Here is a 17087-nt window from a genome sequence, read left to right on the forward strand (position 1 = left end):
CTTAATAAAAGTAAGAGGCTTCAATTTATATAACGTTTCAAAGTGTGTTCACAAAAACTTGGTCACCCTTCTAGATGACATGGACAAGTGAGGGATTTTGAGAGCTCAGAAATGAATAATAGACCTAGTGTAGATTTTGGGATGAAGATAAAAGGAATGAATGAGTTGCAGAGAGGAAAAACATTTATTAAGTACTTACTGTGAACCAGGCACTGTGTTAAGTTATGGAGATACAAGCTGATAGGAATGACATGAGATAGATAGCTCAGCTGCAGGGCAGATGGAAGGACCGCCTTAGCATGAAGCAACACAACCCAGATTGTGTAAAGGTAGTAGTAGATTGTGTATTTCATTGCATTTTAGATAGAAGAATAAAAATGTGTGTGTGTGTGTGTGTGTGTGTGTGTGTAAAGATATATATGTAGTGGAGAGAGAGCACACAAGCACCAAATTAGCTCTTAAGATGAACAATCCTGTGAGATAGGCACTATTACCATTAACAGATGAGAAAAGATGTTGAGAGAGGTAAAATGACTTTCTCAGTGTAAGTCACAAAGCTTATCATAAATGTCTGATGTGACTTTTCTAACCCAATGTCTCCTGACTCCAAGCCTCTTTTTTTCCTTTTTTTTTTTTTAATTTAAAACTTAAAAAGAAAATAAAAAGGGAAAAATTGTCATGTGCCCTGCAGAACATGAGAGGACTAAAAATATTTAACAATAAATTTCCATTTCAAGAAAGCATATATAATAATAGAAGAAATTCATGACTGTCCATCTTTTCTTTGCTTCCTTATATAGGTTTACTTTTGTTCTCTGCTGTATACTTTTTAGCTTTATTATTTTTTCCCCTTTCTCCCCTTCCTCCCTCCCCCAAACAGGCTTTAGTTAAACATAGATATATTTATGCTTATATACACACACACACACATGCATTATCTCATTTTCTGCCCCTGCTCTTTTACCTTCTACCTGTTAGCTTGTCTTAATATTACTTAACCTCCCCCCACTCTTTCCTTCCCTCTTTATCCTTTTCCCATAAATCTATACATCTTATTCCACTTCGATTAATCCACATACCCTTCTATATTCCTCCTTATCTAGTCCCTCTACCTGTTATTTCTTTATAGATTTTGAAGTGTATTGTGTGTGTGTGTGTGTGTGTGTGTGTGTGTGTGTGTATAAATATGGTTAGTTACTTCTTTAATCCATTTCTGATGTTAGGAGGATTTCCATCTTTCCTCCCCCTCCCTATCCCCCATCTAATTCCTCTGTGTTGGTTCTTACTCTCTCACCTTATTAGTTTGGCATGATAGTGGTTTTACTTTTTCCTAGATGGTTTTGTTTTTTAGAATCGCATATTCAGCTCTACCCCAGGCTTTCATTTGGATTACCCAATTACTAATGACAATCTTAGATATATGGTTTGTGTTTCCACATATAAAACATAAACAGTTTGTCCCTAATGAGTCCCTTGAAATTAGTCTTTGTTGTTGGTTCTTATATGTCAAATTTTTTATTGAATTCGAATTTGTTTGCAACAGAATCCTGAAAGTGTGATAGTTCATTGAATGTTCATTTTTTCCATTCAATATTATACTTAATTTTGTTAGATATAATATTTTCAGCTGCAGTCCCAATTTCAAACCTTTTATCTAAAATAAAGTCAGGCTGCTTCTCAAAAGAAAGATTTGCTTGAGTTCATTGATTTCCTTAGCTTCAAGAAAGTAACAACTACACAGAAGTCTGATTTAGTGTAATACTCAATAACTGGCATTTGTATAATGTTTAATGTTTACAAAGAATTTCTCTCAAAGCTCTGTGAGGGAAGTAAGGTGCATATGCCTATTTTACAGGTGAGGAAGCTGATTCCCAGAGTAATTGGATGATTTGTCACCTAGTCAATGGCAGAGTCAGAATTTGAATCCAGATCTCATTCCATATATGTGCTCTTTCTATTCTATTACATTGCCTCTGTAAATTTTAAGTTTCTTTGACTCATTAACTGGACATGCAAATACATGATTATCGAGGTAAACGTTTTTAGTGGTTTCCTGGAAGGCTATTTTTTTCTTTCTTTTTTTAAAGCTTTTTATTCACAAAGCATATGAATAAGTAATTTTTCCAACATTGACCCCTGCATAACCCCTGCTGCAAATTTTCTCCTTCTTCCCCCATCCCCTCCCCCATCCAGCAGGCAGTCCAATACATGCCAAATATGCTGAAATACATGCCAGATCCATTATGTGTATATATATTCACATAGCCATCTGGTTGCACAAGAAAAATCAAGAAGGAAAAAAAAGAGAAACTGAGAAAAAAGAAACAAAATGCAAGTAAATAATAACAGAGAGAGTGAGAATGTTAGGCTGTGTTCCACTCTCTATTCTCATGGTTCTCTCTCTGGATGTAGATGGTTCTCTTCATCACTGTACAACTAGTCTGAATCATCTCAATATTGAAGAGAAGGCTATTTTTTTCATTGAAAAATAATTTTTAACAGGCTAGCTAGATGGCACAGTGGATAGAGCACTGGCCTTGGAGTCAGGGGGACCTGAGTTTAAATCTAGCTTTAGATATTTAATGTTTTCTAGCTGTGTTACCCTGGGCAAGTCACTTAAACCTTCCCCCGCCCCCCCCAAAAAATCCCTATATTTAGATGAGATGAATACCTTATCCATGAATTGTCCTTCCTCAAACAAATAACAGGATTAGGAAGGGACTTTGGAGACATCATATTTCAAGCAGGACTACTCCAAACAAGTGAGAATTTGCTATTTTAAAGAATCCCCAAGGTGGAGATTCCATAATCTCTCACAGCAGACACAATCAAAAAACCGTTCTTGAGGATCCCAAAGGTTATTTAAAAAGAAGTCTTATGTGATGTCCTATTGAGCTGAATAAATGCTTTCTTTGGTCTGTGGTCCAAAGAAATGGATAGAATTTGGAGTGTGCTTTCTATTGCCTCCACCCTGAGATGCCAAAATATACGGTCCAGACTAGCTCTCTGGAGGATCTTGGGACCAACCTGAGTCCTTGGTCTTAGTGGAGGAGTTGGTCAAATATGAGGTCCGTTTATTTCAAGTTCTCTCAGCCCTAAACTAAATTAGGGCTTAGTAAAATTACATTACCACAGCACACTGAGCATGTGCTAACTATCACCATAGCACACTGGGCATGTGGTAACTAGTATTGATTACATTACTACAACACATTGGGCATGTGCTAACTCTACTACAGCACACTGCACATGTAACTGTAAGCACGCTGCTATTATTATGTAAATGCATCTTTTACCATAAATATCTCTTCTATAAATAGAGCAAAAGTTGTCAAGCCTATCACCCCCTACTTCTCAGGAAGGCTGAAACTCCCCAAGTGCAGATGAGAGCCAAATCAGACATTGTCAGCAGGTCTTATACCTCACCAGGAGTTCCCCTACTGTCTGTGGCTCTCTATAGAATTATACTTTCCCTGCACTTTCTCCCCTCACCTGTCATAGATCAGGGGCAGCCATACTTAACTCCTAATGAATTTTATTTGCTGCTTTAGAGAGTAACAGAGAGGCAGATTAGTCATCAAATAATTATATCTAAACTGGCTTTGAAGATCATGACATCATTACAAACTAATTGTAATAGTAATAGGCAACATTTACATATTTCTTTAAGGTTTGCAAAGCCCTTTTCCTCCGTCCCTCCTTCTCTTCCCTCCTTCACTTCCTTCTTTCCCTCTTTCCCTTCTTTCCTCGATTCCTTTTCCTTCCTTCCTCTCTTTGTCCCTTCCTCCTCCTCTTCCCTTCTTCCTTCCTTTTCTTCCTTCTTTTTTTTCTTTTTTTCATTCTTCCCTCCCTCCTCCAGTACACTGAATAATAACTCAGTGCTCTAAAAAAAGATATCTCCTGACATGGACTTGTCAAGGATTGGTTCAGACTTTTCTTTCCCTTCTTTCAAGATGGTGAGCAAAAACAACAGCAACATCTAAAAAAAGAACAAAAGGGAAGCTGCTGCTGAAAAGGCAATGAAAAAGCCTCAAAAACACTGCAGTTGGAACCAAATTCTGGCCTGAAGGCTCAGTAAATACTTAAGGTTTGCAGTGTATTCCCTGTGAGCCATGTACAAATGAAAATATGCTATATCAAAAACCTGGAATGAAAGGAAAAAGAAAGAAGGTGCCTGCTACTATCTGAAAGCCAGTTGATGGTAAGAGAATAGAGGAACCTAGGGTAAAGATTTGCAAAATTCCTAAGCTTTACCCTACTGAGGATGTGCTTAGAAAGCTGCTAAGTCATGGCAAAAAGCCCTTCAGCCAGCATGGTTTTCCTGAAGCAGCTGGCTAGTGGCTTGCTACTAGCGACTGGACCTCTAACAATCAACTATGTTCCTCTGTGAAGGACCCATCAGAAATTTGTCGTTGCTACCTCTACCAAAGTTAATCTGGGCATAAAAATTCCAGATCATCTTATTGATATTTATGCCGAGAAGCTTTGACACCAAGAAGGATTTTTGACACAGAAAAAGAGAACTACAAGATTATAGAGCAGTTCAAGGGTAATCAGAAAAAAACCAATGGATTCTCAGATCTTACCCAATATCAAGAAAATTCATCAGCTCCATGTCTACTTATGTTCTGTATTCTCTCTCTCCATTGGAGTTTATCCTTACAAATTGGTGTTATAAATGCAGGGAACTCTTATTAAAATAGTTGGAATAGCTTTAAAAAAAAAAAAAAAAAAAGGATTGGAACAGACTGAGAAAGAACCTAGTAGAGTAGGTCACTAAATTGGTTTCTTGAGATTAAAACAGATGATCTGTTTAGGGCTTAGAAAGGCATCCATGAAGTTTAGGAAAATAGATGGTGTCAGTAGTTGTCTTTCTTGCCATCCCAGTTTTCTTAGTGAGTTTTTGTATAACTGGTCTTTGGATGTGTTCTTTGCCTCTTAAATATGTAGTGTGTTCAAAATAGAATTTTAGGGCCTGATGGTGTAGTAGGTCCCATGTGTGCTGAAGGAAAGAAGGGGCTGGAGAGGTCATCTGTCTCATGTACTTCTATTTTCCATCATAATTTGTATTACTTTTGCTGCCATAGTTGTTAGAATGGGCAAAAGCAGCAGCCTTTTTCATGAGTAAGTAATTTATCTTTAGAAAATAGCTTACTCCTCTTCAAGGGCAGCTAGATGGCATAATGGAAAGAGTACTGAACCTGGAATCAGGAAGACTCAACTTCCTGAGTTCAAATCTATCTTCAGACATTAGCTGTGTGATGTAAATCACTTAATCTCATTTGTCTTAGTTTCCTCAACTGTAAAATGAGCTAGAGAAGGAAATGACAAACCACTTTAGTATCTTTGTCAAGAAAACCCCAAATGGGGCCATGAAGAATAGGACAGGATTGAAATGACTGAAACACAAAAACAAATAAATCAGTCCTCTTCATTTCCAAACAATGAGTCTCCCTTGGTTTCTGTTTCCTTATCTTTTATATGTGGACTAAATGAGTACCAAGTTTGTTTGTTTCTTCTTCCATCCTCCCTCCTTGTTCTTCCTTCCTACTTTCCCTCCATCTTTCCTTCCCTCTCTCCCTCCCTCTTTCCTTCGTTCTTCCCCCCCAAAAAAAAATTATTTTTAAGCTATGTTTCTGCTATCATATTTTACTAAGTCATAGATTGCAGTGAAGACAAGAGTTTCAGAGTAGTGGTTCACATTTTTGTGTTGCGATGTTTTCCTTCTAATGGATTAATTTAGTTGTTCCTTTTTCTCTTCCCTCCTATGAAGAAAGTTTCCACAACTGGAAGTTCTCTGTATATTGATCTGCCAACCTGTTTGGGGATGTTTGTAATAAAAGTTTTTCAACTTTACATTGCCCTAAATAGGGCTTTGGCAAACTGATCTAAGGGGCCAGATCTGGCCATTGCTAAGAATGGTTTTTATGTGTTAAAAATAAAGCTTTGTTGTATTAAAAAAATGTTAAAAATCATTCCTAGTTTGTGCATCATAGAAAAACAGGCAGATCATAGAAAAACAGGAGATAAATCCAATTGCAAGCCCTTGTTTGTCAGTCCCTGATTTAAGTAATAGAATTGTTGAATTTTAGAATTGAAGAGATTCCAACAGCTGTCTGGAACAACCCATAGCTGCAAAAGAATCCTCATTATAGCATACCTATCGAGTGGTCATTCAGCCTTTGATAGGGCAGCAAGGTATCTCACTGGATAGAGTATTGGGCCTGGAGTTAGGAAGATTTGACTTTAAATCCAAATTTAGACTAGCTGTACTAACTTCATGAACTTGGACAAGTCACTTAATCTGTTTGTCTCAGTTTCCTCATCTATAAAATAGAGATATTAATAGCATCTATCTTGCAGATTGTTGTGAGAATCAAATGAGATAATTGTAAGGTATCCTTAGCATAGTACCTAGCACATAATAAACAATATATAAATGGTTAGCATTAGTAATATTAACAGTAGTAATAATGAGGAACTGAATTGGTCAGATTTTATTTTAAAAGAAAATAATCAGGTTTAGTTTTTACATTACTTGAAGTATAAACATATAGCTTCTAAAGGCTTTTTTAAAAAATGAAATATAGGGTAGAATATGTTCCCCAAAATCTAAATCATCCCTTTTGTAAATTACATTTTAGTAGGAAAATTTGGGGAAAACATTTTGACGTCTGCCCTTTATTAATGATAAAGAATAATAAAGTTACCAATTTGAGATCCTATCCTCTTTCTAGGTAGTAGATGAAGCTTATTTCCTATAAATGATTGTTGCTTTCTTTGTTTTTATAATTACCAAAAATCAAGCTTTGGAACAAGAATCAAAGTAGAAAAAAAAGGAAGCATTTCTATTATTTTAAACCATTGCCCAGTTATATTTTAGTGGATTGGTGTGTGTGTGTGTGTGTGTGTGTGTGTGTGAATTATTCATGATCACAGGATTGCCAGATTTTTTTTAAAAAGCTACAGTGAAAAAACATTCTCACTGAATTATGTTTTTTTCATAGCCTTTGTGGGGTTGTAAAGAGATGATTTTGACTATCAATAGGGATTTTTACCTAATTGAAAGGTGTTCCACCTTAGAGCTGCTCCCTTTCTTCAATGGTTAACTTACTGACTGGATTTCTGATGCCATTCCATAATGTTGTTTTTGGCTTTGACTATTTTGTAGATAGTTACTTTGCTGTTTATTTAAGCTTTTCCGAGGGAGCAGGTAAAATATGTTTGAGATAAGTCTTTTAAAAGAAACATTAAGCATCTACTATGTGTAATGTATTATGTCAAGTTCTAAGAACGCAAAGAAAGGCAAAAGACAATCCCTAGTCTTGAGGAGCTTACAATGTAAGCAAAATGCAGTATGTTTCAGAATACTGATACACATTTTCATGTTATGATGACTTCCTTCTGATGGATTGATTTTGTACCATTCTCTCTATCTCTCTGTCTCTTCCTCCACCCTCTCCTCACCCCAAAGGTTCCACACAGGACAATATGTTTGTATTTAGAAGGTGTTAGAGATCATCTAATCTAATGCCTTTATTCTCAAATGAGGAAATTGACTCCAGGAACAGTAAAAATGGTTTGTACAAATTCTTTCAGGCAGGATTTGAAACCAAGTCTTGATTTCAAAGTCAGTGCTTTTTTTTTTTTTATATATATATATATAGTGCTATCTTCTTAGCTTAAAAAAATGAGTGAAAACTAACTTGAGGCATTTTTGTGAGTTTCATACTAATACAACAGACATGTTAGGTGCTGCAAAAACACCTAGAAATTATTAGTTTAGTCTATATATGATGTTCTTTTCCTCTCTTGGTTCAACAAAACTAAATCAGTGTGTCTAAAACATAATGCATGCTGGAGTTTTTTTTTAAGCTTCCTCAAGAGTGGGTAGTTGATGAAAGACACTTTTAAAAAAATCTTTTGTATCTCTTTTTGATGTTAAGGTGTAAGGGGCTACTGTGAATAGATTATGTTTATACATTGAAAAAGAAAAATGAACATTGCTTTGTGTTTCAGAGCCCACAATGAAGTTAAATATCCCATCTAAATTTTATGTTATAATTCTGGGTAGTTACAAGAGGGGTTAAATGACTTCGTCAAAGGTAACAAATACAGTTACAAAGTGTCAGAAGTCACATTTGAACTGAATTCTTAACTGTACTTTTTTGTGCCACCTAACTGCCTCCTTACTCTTGACAATACATTGTGATAAAAAAAAAAAATTATTCTTTCACTACCTAAGATCAGTGCTTAATTATAAATTCCCATAGAGCCCTGAGGCATCAGTTGCATATTACCCAAGAAAAAAATGCTGTATTAAAAGACTCCATAGTACAGTGGAAGCACACAGTATCTCAAGTCAGAGGTTGTTGTCATTGTCCAGTTGTGTCATATTCTTTGGGAGACTGTGGATCATAGCACAATAATATCCACAAAATTTTCTTGGCAAAGATATTGGAGAGTTTTGCTCTTTCCTTCTCCAGTTAAGGAGGTTAAAGGCAAACAAAGGTTAAGTGATTTTCCAAGTCACACAGCTAATAAGTGCCTGAGATAACATTTGAACTCAGGTCTTCTTGATTTCAGAACTGTTGCTCTATCCACTGAGCCTACCTACCTGCCTCCAAGGCAGAGGAATTCAGTCTCTATCACTTTTATTCTTGAGAAACTTATATAAGTCTTAGCTTTTTCTTTTTCTTTTTAATAAAGGCTATACATGTGTAGCCATATAAAACATTTCCATAATACTCTCAATTTAATCAGAAGGTTAGAAAGATTCTTTAACTGCTTTCTTTGAATATTATGTTTTTCTCTCTAAAATATTAAATCTGTAAAGAGAAATATATCTGTTAATTTCTACAGACAAATGCTTCTATAATGTTTTCATCACATTTCTCATCTCTAATATTCCCTATTCCTTTAATTTTCCTTTGAAACTTCAAAGAGCTCCTACCACAAAAACTAAGACTAAAATCATGGATGAGAAAGGTCCAGAAAAGAAGAAAGAATTTTCAAAACAGGTTTTTCAACATTGAAATCAATAATTCAAAATGGCAAAATCAACACTCATTTTTAAAAAACATATTTACTTATTTTTTGAAAAATCTTTTTATTATTACATATTTTTATACAACATATGCATGGGTAATTTTTTCAACATTGATCCTTGTAAAACATTCTGTTCCAAATTTTCCCCTCCTTCCTCCCACCCTTTCCCCTAGATAGTCTAATACATGTTAAAGATGTTAAATCCAATATATGTATACATATCTATACAGTTATCTTGCTGCACACAAAAAAAACTAGGATCTAGAAAGAAAAAAAAACCTGAAAAGGAAAACAAAAATGCAAGCAAACAATAACAGAAAGAGTGAAAATGCTGTGTTGTGATCCACACTCAATTGCTTTAGTCCTCTTTCTGGGTGTAGATGACTACCTTCATTACTGGACAGTTGGAACTGGTTTGAATCATCTCATTTCAACATTCATTTTTAATAAAAAATTTTGAGTTCCAAATTTTCACCCTCCTTCACTATCCCTCTCTCCTAAGCTGATAAACAATATGATATAGGTTATATAGCTGCAATCATTAACAATTTTTTTCTAATTACATGTAAAGATAGTTTCAGCATTTATTTTTTAAAAGATCATGAGTTGTGAATTTTTATCCTTTTCCTCCTTCCCCTCCCCAAGACAGCAAGCAATCTAATGTAGGTTATACATGCCCCAAAAAAGTAAAAATAGTATGCTTTAATCTGCATTCATAATCAATAGTTCTTTCTCTAGATGTGGATATCATTTCCATCAAGAGTCTTCATCATTGTGTTGCTGAGAAGAACTAAAACTATCAGAGATGATGATCACTCAGTGTTTTAACAAATTTTGAATTCCAAATTTCCTCTTTCATTTGCTCAACTTCCCCCATACTGAAATAGTAAGCAATTTGATATACAACATACATTCCTCTATTAGTCATGTTGTGAAAGAAGATATTAGTGACTTGTGTTAACAGAATTTCCCTAACTATTTAACAGCTTAGGGGTGTGAGCTGCCCTTCAGATTCTTTGATCTTGTTGAAGCCTTCATAGGAATTCCTTTTGTTTTCTTATTAGGATGATTATATGGAAGCCTTAGCCAGGCTGCACCTCACTGTAACTCGAGCCTACAAAGTACATCCTGACATCAACTTTGAAGTGTTTATTCATAAAGTGGATGGCTTGTCTGATGACCATAAGATTGAAACCCAAAGAGATATTCATCAGAGGGCAAATGATGACCTTGCTGATGCTGGATTAGAGAAAATTCATCTCAGGTGAGAGAAGAGACAAATTGAAAAGAAGCAAGCTTGGGTTCAAAGCTACTCTCATTCCACCTGGCTTAGCTCTCTTGCACTAGGACAGGATTTTGAAAGGGTGGGCACTGTGTTTTTCTATTAGGAAGTCTAGGTAGAACAGATTTTTTTTGCAGATGTTCAAAGTTGATGCCCTATAATTAAATCCTAATGGCTAATTAGTAATGAGATGTGCCATTCCTAATAAATACATTTGTAGATAAAACCACAATCATTGGATTTGAGTTCACAAAAGAGTTTAAATAGAAATAATTGCAATGAGAATCTGGCTTTCCCAAAGATTTTTGCTGTGGTGTGTTATCATTCAATTAAAATCTACAATTCTTCGTTACTTAACATCCTTAAGCCTTAGTTTCTCATCTTTAAGATAGACTAGGTGACCTTTATGTATGTAAACCTGAAAATACTATATAAAGTGTCATTATTATTGTTATTATCATCATCATTATCATTTTTATCATTTATTTGGCAACTTGGTAACAATAATGTTAGAAAGTAGCATAATATAATGATTATTATTGCTGGACCTGTGATGGAAGTAGCCCGGTCTGAGAGTAGATCTTCAGGATGCTGGCTGTGATGGTTTGTGTGGCAACACATGTTTTCATGGTGCCCATTTATAGCCACTTAATGAATGAATAAATAGGCATTTATTAAACACTCAACCTCTGCTAAACTCTTGTGCTGAATGTTTTACATATATTTCATTTTATCCTCTCTACTTAGTAAATAAAACTATTCAGTGCTTGTGCTTTTAATAATAATTTCTAAAATTTATTTTGCTTTTTAAAGTTGGTAAAATGCTTTACATTTATTATTTCATTTTATCATCACAATTACCCTTTGTGTTATCACAGAAAAAACTTGATTCTTTGAGAAGTTAAGTAACTTGTTTATGATCACCCACAGTAAACATTTGAAATGGGATTTGAACTTTAAGAGTCTTCCTGACTCTCAAGTTCATTGCTCTATCCTCAATACCACCAAACTTTTATAAGATACATTTTATGAAAAGAACCATTGAGGTTTTTTAAATGAAAGCCAGAATTTTCCAAGGTCCTCTTGATTCTAAGTAGCAAAGGGTGGGGGGAAGAGTTGTGCATCTCTTGAAGAGCATATCCCACAAGGAGCAGGGGTATTTGTTTTTAATGACACAAGCAGCATATTCCTTGTAAACAAGCGAAAAAGAAAACTATGATGCAACATTGTTTCCTCTTTCAGCTTCTATCTGACAAGCATATATGATCATTCTATATTTGAAGCTTTTAGCAAAGTGGTACAGAAACTGATTCCACAGCTCCCAACCCTGGAGAATTTACTAAACATCTTTATCTCAGTAAGTAAAACATATACTGGAGACATTTTCCGAGTTTGAGAATTGCTTCGTGAGATTTAAAGGAAAAAAAAAAGCCTGTTACATTCTGCCTCTGTGGATTGAAAATATTTCCACATCTCTCTATTATTCCATGATTTTATGCTTTGAATTATCAATAATGGAGGAATTGGGAAATTAAGTTCATTGGAAGATTAATTAGCCTATATATTGAATTGGATCAATTAACATGTAGGTCTTTGAAGTTGACCTTGGTCAACAATGAATTAGATTTTGTCCTATTTTGGACACTAATGGACAGATTTTATAGCCAAAGTTGAAACCTTGATTATTCTTGCAAGAATGAGGGCCTAGGTGAGTAGACATCAAAACTTAATTATTGTAGGTTAGTTGCAGTAGTAATCAGTCATTTATCAATTAACAAATATTGAGCATCTATTATGTGTAAGCCCTTGTTAGATATTACCACAGTGTTAGATATTACCCACCTTCAAAAGAGCAACCAGTTGGGGACATAAGATATTCATGTTGTCAATATCTCAGAAAACTATGATTTTGTAAAATACACATTTTTTAAAAATCAGCAATACTGAACAAGGCAGCATAGAATGATTACAAATTGGATATGAACTATAAAAGTGGTGGTATGTTAATCAAGGTTGCATTTGTTATAATTAAATAAAATTTCTTATCATGTACCATATTTTACTAGGGAAGGGGAAGGGAATAAGCATTTACATAGTATCAGGAATAAGCACCTTATTTCCTTTGATTATTATGATACTGTGAGGTAGGTTATTATTCCCATGTTACAGATAAGGAAACTGAGGAAGACAGCAGTTAAGGAAATTGCCTACAGCTGTATAACTAGTAAATTTCTAAGGTTCAGATTTGAACTAAAGTCTCCTTAACTTTCTGTTCAGAGCTCTGTTGTCCACTGTACCACCTAGCTGCCTATATAATATTGCTAATTGTCAGTTTCATCTCCATCATCATCATCATCACTATATTTATATAGCTCTTTAAGTTTTGCAAACTGCTTTACAAATATTATGTCATTTAATCCTCATAACAACCCTGAAAAGTAGATGCTAACATTATCCCCATTTTACAAATGATGAAACTAAGGCAAGCAAGTTAAATTACTTGTCTAGGATCACGCAGCTAGTAAATGTCTGAAGCAAGATTTTAATTCATCTTCCTGACTGCAGGTCCAGGGCTTTATCTACCATAACCTAAGTTAACCTCTTCAAAGATCGAGAAATTATTTTTGTACAGCTTTGTTACTTTATCACGCATATTTCTACTTATATATTCTGATGTAATTCACTTATAAAATGTATGAAATTTGACTTTCACTGTGTCACTAACCAGTATAGTAACCTGTCAACCAATTAGATACATCTTCACCCATTTTGTCAATCATATTTGATGTTCACATGTAACTGTATTGTTACCTGAAAACAAGGGTCACTTTAAGACAACATTTTTCCTTTATTGCAGAATTCTGGAATTGAAAAGGCCTTTCTGTTTGATGTGGTCAGTAAAATTTATATTGCAACAGATAGTACCCCTGTGGATATGCAAACATATGAACTCTGCTGTGATATGATAGATGTGGTTATCGACATTTCTTGTATATATGGGTAAGTCAAGTGAATTGTTATTTAAACAAGGCCTTTCCCTCACATAGCATTTTGTTTTAAGCTGTTATGTTATTTAAGGTATTTAGGGAAGAGGAAAGAGATGAGCACTTGTATAGGACCTATTATGTGCTAGGCATTGTGCCAAGTGTTTTTGTAAGTATTAATTTATTGGATCCTCACACAGCCCTGGGAGGTAGGTGCTATTATTATCCCCATTTTACAGTTGAAGAAACTGAGACTAACAGGTTAAGTAACTTACACAGAATTATTTAATTCAGCTAATAAATAACTGACACTAGATTGAACTCAAACCTTCTTGATTCCAGGGCCAGTTTTCTGTCTACTGCTCTGCTTTTGGAATACCTCAGGATTAAAAAAAAAAAGCTAGGTTCCATTTATACAGAAAATTATGAGACTATCATGAGTACTCATACACTTAGAAAGAAATAGGATATGCTAAAATAATAGAAATCTGTAAATGCTGAGTTAATGTCCATTGTTTACAATAGTTCTATTATCTCCTTCAGGAAAGAGCTGAGATTATTTTGGCCACACTCATAAATTATTTCTCCTATTATGGAAACCTTAGAAATTGCAAACCAAGTGGACATTATTTGCGTATTATATCCCAATAGAACTGTATATACCTTGTTTGAAAATAGCTCCACACAAATTGAATGTAGTATAAATTTAACATTAAAGGGAAAGAACAGGGCCTTATTTCTTGATCTGATAATGCTGAATTTAGCTACATTATTCCTAGATGTTTTCATTTGGAGTCTCTTTCAAGAAGTGATTGATGGATTCTTTCAATGACTGTTTTGCCCTCAGATTCTAGGATATCAGGACAATTTTCCTTGCTTGATTTCTTGAAAGATATTGTCCAGACTCTTTTTTAAAGTCATGGCTTTCAGGTAGTCCAATAATTCTTAGATTGTCTCTCCTGGACCTTTTTTCCAGGTTGGCTGTTTTCCAATGAAGTATTTTACATTTTCTTCTATTTTTTTTTAAATTTTATTTGACCAATTCTTCTTGATGTTTCATTGATTCATTCATTTATATTTGTCCAGTTCTAATTTTTAGTAAATTGTTTTCATTGGTTAGCATTCTCCCCCTTCCCATCCCCCCCCCCCCCCCCCCCCCCCCCCCCACACCTTTTGCATTTGGTCAATTGTACTTTTATAAAGAAGTTGTTTTGTTCAGTGGATTTTTTTTTTCCCATTTCACCAATTCTATTTTTTAAGGAATTGTTTTGTCAATTTCTGTGCTTGTTTCCCCAAGTGATTGGGTTTTTTCCCCAAAACTTTCATAATTCTCCTGCATAGCTCTTATTTCTTTTCTTCATTTTTCTGCTCTCTCTTTTTTTAAAAATGCTTTTTGAGCTCTTCCAAGAAAGTCTTTTGAGCTTGAGACCATGTAGACATTTTGCCATTGCTGTCCTTGGTTTGTGTTTTCATCTTTCCTGTTACCATAGTAGCTTTCTGTGATCAGGATTCTTTTTGCTTTTTTGCTCATTTTAGAAAGTTGAGCCCTGCTCCTAGAGCACAGGAAAGATTGTCCCTTATTTTTTTTTTTTAAGGGAGACAGGGCCTCTCACTGACTTTCTGCTATAGTGGGGCTGGCGGTGCTGCAGGTTTTGACTCCTCCGTTGGCCTGGTCTAGTCCTGCCCTGCTGGGGTTTGGTGGTTTACAATTTGCCTTCTGTGGTTATGTTGGAACTCTCACAGCTGACTTGCTGATCTACTGGCCCTTTGAACCAGGAGGTTCAGATTAACCAACACTGTTGTGCTTTGGCTAAGAGTCTCCCACTAGATTTCCTGCTTCTGCTCTAGGTTGCATTCCCCCTTGCCCAATTCAAATAGACCTTTCCTGAAATCCTTCCAAGATAACTTAAGCTAGAAAATGATTACACTCTGAATATTTGTGGGTTCTGTCACTCAAAAATCCATTCAGAGATTTGATCTAGTGTTGGGGAGGGAGAAAGAAAATCAAAACCCATATAACAAAAATAATTAAACAAAACAATTTTTTACATTGGCCATATTCAAAAATGTATGTCATGTTCTTTATCTTGAGTCCATAACCTCTTTGTCAGGTAGTGTGGAGAGTGTTTCTTTTTTTTTCCTCTGGAATTGTGGTTGGTTATTTTATTGATCAGAGTTGTTTAGTCTTCAAAGTTGTTTTTTTTTGACAGTATTTTTATGTAAATTGTTCTGGTTTTGTTTCCTTCACTTTCCATCAATTTATATTAGGCTTCCCTGATTTCCCTCAAACCATAGCTTTTATCATTCTTATTGGTAAATTAATACTTTGTCACATCAAAATATCATAATTGGTTCATTTATTCCCCAACTGATGAGCATCCCCAATAATATCAATTTATCACTGCTATGAAAGATAACCTGGAGAAAGGAGAAAGTCTAAACAAAGAGACCAATTTGGAGGTTAAAAAGGTGATGACTACCTGAACTGGGATAATGACATTTTGGACTGAGAAGCGGGAAAGATTTTAGAGGTTGTGGAGGTGGAATCTATAGAATTTGACAATATGAGAGATCAGAGAAAGAGAGAAGATAGTATTAGAAACAAGCTGATTCCGAAAGTCAGGTAACACAGAAATTTTATTGAGAGAGAAAATCCAGAAGAATTGGATGTTTCTAACCAGAAGTGGGCTTCAGTTCTCTGATGGGAAGAGAGAGTACTAGGCACAGAAGCACACAAGATTTATACTATTAGTTCATTGCATTTCCCTCCGCCAAAGAATGTATTGGTCAGTTCCCCTTAGGGTTACATCATTTTTTACATGCTACTCCTAAATATGTACCCCCTCCCCTGTCATACATTCCATATTCTGTTAATGAATTTCTGATTCTATTCTGGGTCTGTCAGATTATATGTATGAAGCTTATTAAGCAAGCACAATAAAGAAAAGCCTTTTCCTGGTCCTTCAACCTGGTCAGTTTAAACCAGTTTCTAGCCTAGAACTTTTTATCAAAAGTTTGAAGCTAAGTGAGTCTCTTCTTTTGAAAGATCATTGGTCAGAGATACTTATTATCTTACATGACCTTGAGGCTTACAACATTCTGTGGAAACTTAGCTTTCAGTATTTCTCATTGTCTGCTCATAGTTTCTGAGGAATTGAATTTTAACTGTTCTGTGGAAAGTTAATCATACTTTGTCTGTCCCAGTGGGTGCAAAAATGCTAATGTCCTCAGGGAAATAGAAATATTAGAAAGAAGGTTGGGAGAGAAAAGGTAGGGTTGTAAAAGAAAAGGTAATGAATTCTGCAAATCTTTATGATATTAAACAATATCATTCCCAACCCAAGACCTCTTACCTGACCAATTTCAACTCTTAGAAGTTGACAAGCAAGTTGTTCGCAGTATAGGAAAATTTTATTTTTTCAATTTTAGTCAGTTTTTATTTATTGTTTTTGTTTTAAAATTACCTACATTTCATCCTGCATAACTCCTTCTACCCCTTCCCAGTGAAACATCTTTTGTAATAAGTTTAAAAAAAAAAAAAAAAGGAAAAAAACTTGAGCAAAACTGATATACACTTCCAAAATTTTCTTTTGAATGTAATGTTCCATACTTGTGAACCTTCAGATCTGCAAAGGAGTGACATGGTATTTCTTTGAGGCTTTGCTTTTTGTCCTTGACTTCTTTGGAGTCTATGTCTAATAGTAAAATCTCTGAAAGTGTATGGCCAGGGGCAGCTAGATGACTCAGTGAATAGAACAGCAGTGCTGGAGTCA

The 17087-nt window shown here is 35.0% G+C and overlaps 1 protein-coding gene and 1 pseudogene across 1 annotated transcript in view; both read left to right on the forward strand.

The window, feature by feature from the left end:
* RRAGD (Ras related GTP binding D) overlaps positions 1 to 17087 on the forward strand; it is a 68601-nt gene that overhangs the window by 28099 nt on the left and 23415 nt on the right. The window contains exons 3-5 of the mRNA XM_003769280.4: positions 10113 to 10312; positions 11573 to 11687; positions 13188 to 13330. Coding sequence (XP_003769328.1) covers positions 10113 to 10312; positions 11573 to 11687; positions 13188 to 13330 — 458 coding nt within the window. The remainder of the gene's footprint in view (positions 1 to 10112; positions 10313 to 11572; positions 11688 to 13187; positions 13331 to 17087) is intronic.
* Positions 3865 to 4750, forward strand: LOC111720655 (annotated as a pseudogene).

The sequence above is a fragment of the Sarcophilus harrisii genome, chromosome 4 (assembly GCF_902635505.1).
Source record: "Sarcophilus harrisii chromosome 4, mSarHar1.11, whole genome shotgun sequence".
Taxonomy (NCBI): Eukaryota; Metazoa; Chordata; class Mammalia; order Dasyuromorphia; family Dasyuridae; genus Sarcophilus; species Sarcophilus harrisii.